This window comes from Trifolium pratense, linkage group LG3, assembly GCF_020283565.1.
Source record: "Trifolium pratense cultivar HEN17-A07 linkage group LG3, ARS_RC_1.1, whole genome shotgun sequence".
NCBI classification, from domain to species: domain Eukaryota; kingdom Viridiplantae; phylum Streptophyta; class Magnoliopsida; order Fabales; family Fabaceae; genus Trifolium; species Trifolium pratense.
The window spans coordinates 31,956,748-31,964,134 of record NC_060061.1 but is presented as its reverse complement, the minus strand read 5'-3'; the positions used below and the strand labels follow the sequence as shown (position 1 = coordinate 31,964,134).

General features: G+C 32.8%; 1 protein-coding gene across 1 annotated transcript; it reads left to right on the top strand.

Moving 5' to 3' along the window:
* Positions 1-3,301: 3,301 nt before the first annotated feature.
* On the top strand, positions 3,302-6,794 carry LOC123917603 (NAC domain-containing protein 62-like). The gene is made up of 6 exons (XM_045969370.1): positions 3,302-3,989; positions 4,540-4,817; positions 4,908-5,213; positions 5,354-5,668; positions 5,802-6,194; positions 6,276-6,794. Exons 1-6 carry the CDS (start codon positions 3,785-3,787, stop codon positions 6,561-6,563), a joined length of 1,785 nt encoding a protein of 594 aa, XP_045825326.1. The 5' UTR covers positions 3,302-3,784; the 3' UTR covers positions 6,564-6,794.
* The last annotated feature ends 593 nt before the right edge of the window (positions 6,795-7,387 follow it).

Genomic DNA, 7,387 nt, shown 5'->3' with positions numbered 1-7,387 from the left:
CATTCACATAATCTAATGGTCCAAATTTAATACTCATCAAATAAATAAAAAACATAAATAAAATGGGTGGTTGAGATTCACATGCAGTCATGACTGCATGAAATCCAAATCCCAAAGTTGGAGATGTGTGTTTGGTTCCATGGTGATAAAAATTGATTTTCAGTGAATTGATTTTCTAAAATTGAATTTAACTAATATTAAATTGAATGTAGATTGATTTATGTTTAAATATTTAAAGTAAAAATAAGTTGAACAATTAATTTTAGTATAATAAAAATCAAACATTTTTGGAGACAAAATCATATTTAAAAGCAACCAAATATCAAAATTAATTTTACAGCTCAAAATTCAATTCTAAACTCTAACTACAAATTCAATTCTAAATTCTAACCACTCCAAATATAGAACCAAAAATATGCTTAAGCCTGTATACTCCTCCGTGGTCTGTACTTTTCCAACATTCCATAAATTCTTCCCTTTTATTGAATTTCAAAGTTCAAACAAACCAATCCCACTTCTCAATTGAGATAAAAAGAAGAACTCAAACTCACATGTAATGGGGTTTGGGTATCCCGTGGGGTTCAGATATTCTCATCCCGTCTCACCTCTATATGAACTTCGGTAGAATTTTGACACTCTTTCATTAAAAAACTAAAAAAGGGTAAAAGTCGAAAACTATTTTGTTTTGACAATATGATTTTTTTAAACAAGAAATATAAATAAAAAAAAAAATTTGTTTAATACTCAAATTAAAAACAAATTTAGTCTACCGTCAAGTAGAGTTGTGCATGGATGCTTAAGGTGTGATGAAAATTCTTAATAAATAGGTGGCAACTCATCTAGGAGGTTGGAACCTTTGCAAAAGGATCTCGAGATTGTTGGAGTTAAAGTGGGAAGTTTGAATCAACGTAGTTATCGCGAAGGAAATTTGTGAGTGAATTTATTTGTGCATAAGGGATGTAAGATGAGTACTAATGAGATTATTTATGAGTATTGTCCAACTCAAATTCATGCTTATGTAATACAGTAGTTGATGTTGCTAAAACCAGTGTTACTAGACTAGTTGCTATGTAACTCTATTTTTGGCGTTAACCTTTTCTTTAGTAAAATAAAAAAAAAAACTAAAGAATAAAATTCCAAACTAAACACAGCAGCCGCATTGGGTCACACACATGTCGCTTTTTCCTTTTTAGAGCCATCCACCAGACACCACCATCCAAGTGGATAAATAAATCCTTAAATACCTCTTTTCTTTTCTTTTCTTTTCATTAAATAAATAAAACCATAAAATATTTGCAAAACGAAAAATGTTAGAAATGATTGTTAGACATCATCCAAATTTTGAGGATATCGTTAATATGCAGTTATTATACGCTAAAAAAAAAAAGATAAAATTTTAAGTTTTTTATTTTTCACATAAAAATTTCATTTTGTGGTCATAACAAATAATTTTTTTTGAGAAAATTGTGGATATGAGAAATCATTGATAGATTTTATGTGAAGAATCACATGGAAAACACATAAAAAAAATGAATCTAGTTTTTTTCTTGAAAAATGTAATGACGCACCTTTTAAATTTTACACACTATTAGTATCCTGACCTTTGTCTTGTAGCGTAAAGATAGAATAGAAAAATTAACATTCATGCATTAATATTTACATACTTTGCGAATAATACTTTGCGAATAAATCAATTTTTTTTTTTACATAAATAACAAATATTTTCTTAAAAATAAAAATGCATGCACCCAATATATACCATGACAACCAAACTACACAACATAAATTGATAAAATACGACACATTTTATAAAACCATAAAATATTAGAATAAATATTACGAATAAACTAAGGAGGGAATGTAATTTCACATAATTAAAATAAGGTGAAGATTACTCCTTCATAATTTGAGATATTTATCCATCAACTAATAAGTATAAGCCATATAAATAAATTTGTATGTTGTATCCATAATTAAGGCCATAAGTAACTTGTAACCAAATTTTATTTCACATACATATGACTTATTTATATTGGTTGATGCGTAAATATCCCTTAATTATGAAGGTGATTGTTTAGAAAAATCTTAGAAATAAATATTACAAATGCTAAAACCGCTAACTCCCTCTTTTACGAAAATCATGGGTAGGATGTTGTATAAATCTATGGCTTAGATGAATTCTTGCATTTCTTTTTTCATTTCTCCATGCAAATAAGCATTTTTCTAAAATTTATATCTTATTTTTTTATAATCCTAAAATTTATATCTAAATATACAAAAAACACTAATTTTTTAATTTTTTTTAAAATTAGTTTATAGTTAGAATTAATATTATATATATATATATATATATATATATATATATATATATATATATATATATATATATATATATATATATATATATTAAGATAATTACACATGGATGAAAGGATGAAAGGTAGACAGATAACAAACTGCGCCACTAAACCTTTTTGGATCGAAAAACCAAATCCTCAAAAAATCACATTCATTGACCTAAGAGACACACATAACCCTTTGAACTCTCCTAAGGAGATCTGCAACCTTTGGTGTTAGGACGCTGAAAGTGTTGAGCACAAATGAGATAAAAACATGTTGATTGTCAGAGCATACTTTCACTTATTTTGCCACTTTGATGGAAGCGACTTTCAGGGCTTCCTATCCAACAATAGAATCTCCAGTCCTTAGTCTCACAAGCGGAGAAACTTTAGTCAAGTCCGCACAAAAAAGTTTACCTCCTAACCATCCATGCACCAAAACTTCTGTCCGCCGAAGTGTCGATCTCCCCTCTCGTGGTTCAGCCAAGAAATTCACATGTGCCTATTTCTTCACAGATATTCTCGCACATCTAAAATATAAAAAAGAATATCCATAATTAAGTCATGTCTATATTTGAATAATGAGAACTCCTTACAATAAGTGGCGTGCTGCTCAAAAATATCTAGCTAACCTTAATACCTTATTATGAATTGAACAGACTAAATATTATTAAAAAAAAATCAATGACAAATAGTTACTTGAAATTAAATTAAAGAACGTAATTTTGTCTAAAAATAAGACTGAAGTACCTTTTTTTTTTTAACCAACTGAAGTATTTTAATTTAACAAAAAAAGAAAATCAATATACACACGGGTTGTGTACACTGTACACAGTACATGTGTAGTATGGTTTTTGCTTAAAAAAAAATAAAAATGTGTAGTATTGGTTTTCTTAATCGGTAAGTAAACAAGGCTCCATCAATTCTCCAATTTCATCACCACGTGTCAACCTCTCATTTGCATTACAACATGTCCTTTTTTCCCTCTCCCACACTTCTTCTGACCAACCGTCCCAATTTTTTCACCCCAATTTACCCTTCCCCCTTTCCTTCTCCTCAAAGCTTCATTTAACAAGGACACTAGTGGCACTTCCGTAGTTTCCTCCTAAATCAAGGGTAAAACACTATACGCGGTATATACGATGGGATTTAAACGCGGTTTCTTTCCCTACGTAACGTAACACTCCACAAACAAAGCACACAGCACACAAACACTATCACTCAAAAACCACTTTTCTCTGTTCTTTGTTCTTCTTCACCTTCTTTTACTTTACTTATATTATCTCATTAATCAAATTTATATATTAAAAAAAAAAAAAACCTATGGACCATCACATCCTTAAATCCTCTGAATTATTCCACTGAATCTCAATTTCTATTTTTCTTTATAATAATAATTCATCAAGATCCTTAAATTTCTTTTTTATTAATTTTTATTTTATGCTATGGGTTCTCTTGACTGTGTTCCATCGCTTGATCATGGGATGGCGGTTTTGCCGTTGAATTCGCTTCCGTTAGGGTTCCGATTTCGACCTTCCGATGAGGAACTTGTTGATTACTATCTACGTTCTAAGATCAATGGGAATGGTGATGAGGTTTGGGTTATTCGAGAGATTGATATCTGCAAATGGGAACCATGGGATATGCCTGGTATTTTTTCTTTTCTTTTTTACACTCATAACTTGTGATTTACTAAAGTTGCTTAATCTTGTAGTTAAATTTGTGTTTTCTTGATTTTTTGTATAGATCGTATACTTATGGCTTGTTTGGATTGACTTATTTAAGATTTAAGATTATTTAGTAATATAAGTACTTGTTATAGATTGTTTGTTATGGAAACAACTTATTACTAATTTGCTGGTAAGCTGTTTTCAGCTTATTTTCATAAGCTCTTCAGGATAGCTTGTGAAAACACAACTTTTAGCTTATATGAGAACAGTTTATCGTTTGTATGAATAAAGTTTTATTTTATTAGTATTTGTTATCGAATTAGCTTATAAATCTAGTAGGATAATCACTTATGCTATAAACTTTCAATTAAGCTATTTATCCAAACAGTGCCTTAGTCTTTTTTTGTTTGTTTTTGTTTAAGGAATTGATAACAACTTACAAGGATTTGAGTAACAATTAAATGTAGAATTGTTCTGTGTTTTATGTTGCTGATTTTTTTGTCTCTCGGTGTGTGTTGGGTATGTTGTAGGTTTGTCGGTGATACGAAACAAGGATCCAGAGTGGTTCTTCTTCTGTCCACAGGATCGAAAGTATCCAAACGGACATCGATTGAACAGAGCAACAACTCATGGTTATTGGAAGGCAACGGGAAAGGATCGTAGAATCAAGTCTGGAAACATCTTGATTGGAATGAAGAAGACTCTAGTTTTCTACAGTGGTCGTGCACCCAAAGGGAAGAGGACTAATTGGGTTATGCACGAGTATCGTCCCACTCTGAAGGAGCTTGATGGTACCAACCCTGGACAGGTCTGTTATATTCTCCCATTTTTTACAGCTAGCTAAGGAATTATATGAATATGATAACAATTACTAATATTTTTTTTTGACTTGTATCAGAATCCGTATGTCCTCTGTCGGTTATTTAAGAAAAATGATGAGAGCCTTGAAGTTTCAAACTGTGGTGAAGTGGAGCAAGCTACTCCAGCTCCTTTGACTGCCAATTACTCTCCTGAAGAAATACAATCGGATCAAGCTCCTATTACGGCATCCACATCACAGGTCACAGAAGAGGATAAACAGCTGCCCTTTATCCCCGATGTCTCTGAGGAAACCATATCTAATGTTATAACCTCGGTCGATTGCCATAGTGACGGATATGATGCTCATGATGCCCAAAATCAAATTGTTAAACAAGCTGCAGAGGTTAGATTTATTAACTGAGCCATAATCTATTGTTACTAGTTATTGGAGTTTGATAATTCTAAGACATTTTATAGATTTATTTCTTTTACTTGTCGCATTGGATTTATTGATTGAGTACTTATACTTGATAATTTCTGCAGGAGGATCAGGCGTCAATCTTGGACATGTATTATAACCCAAAAGACGGCCTATTATTAGATGACAGATTATTCTCCCCAGTTTTGGCGCACATGCCACAAGAATTTAATTATCAAGCAAACAATGAATCAGATGGTCAATATGGGCTTCAATATGGTACAAATGAGATAAACATTTCGGACTTTTTAAATTATAATCTTAATTGGGATCAACTTCCTTCTGAGGAGTTCAGTAGTCACCAGCAGAACTTCTCCTTGTTTAATGTTATTAAAGACAATGGTTCAGGAAGTGAATCAGAAGCGGGCTCTAATATAACTGTAAGTAACAGCTCTAACGCTATGTATTGTTCGGTCAATGCAGTAGTTTCCCATTCGCCAGTGGCAGCTCTAATAATTTAACATGGTTTTTGTCGCGTCGTCTTTATAAAGTTAATCTTATTTTATGTTGTAGGGTATGCAAGCTGCTTATTCTCAAGAAGCAATTGCCAGAAGCTTTCCTTCTGCGACAACACCATCATTTAACACCTTTGACCATAGTGGCGATGATCAAAAGAGCAATGTTGTATTATTGCAAAACAATTTCCAGACATCTTTTCCATCGGATGTTAATTATGGTGAAGTGTGCAATGTTGTCAATGGTTATGATCAACCAAGTAACTATAATAATACAGTTATGCCTGCTGAAAGTGGAATCATTAGAAGGGCCAGACCGGCACGAGACGAACAATTGAAGACAAATCATATGCAAGGTACTGCTCAAAGGAGAATCCGTTTGAAGGTTGAACAGGTCGCAGATGGGAGTTCTACACAAGAACAGCACAATTCAAAACCAAGCATCGCAGTGGTAAGAAAATTTTTCTTATTTTGCTTGCATGACTAAGAGGTTGTCCGTGCATGTGTTGTGAGGTTTGTTTCCATTTTGCAGGAGAAGAAAGCTGCAGAAGATCATGCTGCTGATGCTGAAAGTGCTACTCGTACTAATCATGCGTATAAACAGCAGAAGGCATCCAAGTCAATTGACAATAGAAAGATTTCACAGAAAGCTGCAAATGCTGGGGGGCTAGGAGACTTTTTATCTGTAGGAAGGGGGCCTTTCAGATCAAAGACTTCCTCAAACCGCGTCACCTTGTGGTCTTCGGTTTTTGTAGTTTCTGCATCCGTACTGGTTTCATTAGTAGCCTTTACTAACATATGGGAATATATTAAGTTTTGAACTGCTAGCAGGATCATTCCTTTGATTGTAATTTGTCTCCATTTCTTTTTTGGGCCAGTTGAGGGGAGGCTGTAGGGTTTAACTTTCTTAACATTCCTTGATAACTCGACGTATGTGTGTGCGCATATATATATATAGCGTATAATATGTATCACCCACCACCCAGTTGGCTAGTTTGTAGACTCTGCTTTTGTACATTAAGCTTAATCAGTTTCTTCATTTTAAGTTTCATCCTGTTTCACCTTTTAAATTTGTTGTTCTTCTATTTTATATTGACACAAAGGATGTATAAAATTTGCAATTTGATAACGCAATGATTTGTCAATGAATGGATCCTACCCATCAACAGCATCCATTCAAACCTGTAGGAGCATCCTTCTGAACATTTAGAAAGAGGCGATGTGAATCCTCTAAGTAGAATGAATAGATCGAAATAATGAATAGATAGAATCTAATCATATGTCCATTAAAAGTTAAAACTCAACTAGAATTCTCTAAAATCTAAGTTGAAATTATATTTGGCTTTGATGTCCTTAGAAGGATCACAATTTGATCCATGTGACTCCGTTTTTACTTGCTGCCTTCTTCTGATGCTTCCGTTGTTGTTATAATTTTTCTCTGATTTCACTTTCATCAAACCATATATCTGTCAATTTGTATTTGTTTTCATAGAAGTATTATGATTCTTCACTTCTTTTACGCTAGTTATATAAACGAATTGTTATCTGGACACCCTTTGCGGTGCACGTGTATAAATACGGCTAATTGTCCCCGTGAGTTTAGATCGGTTGGTAGGGACATCACACTATTTGTGCAGGAGATCG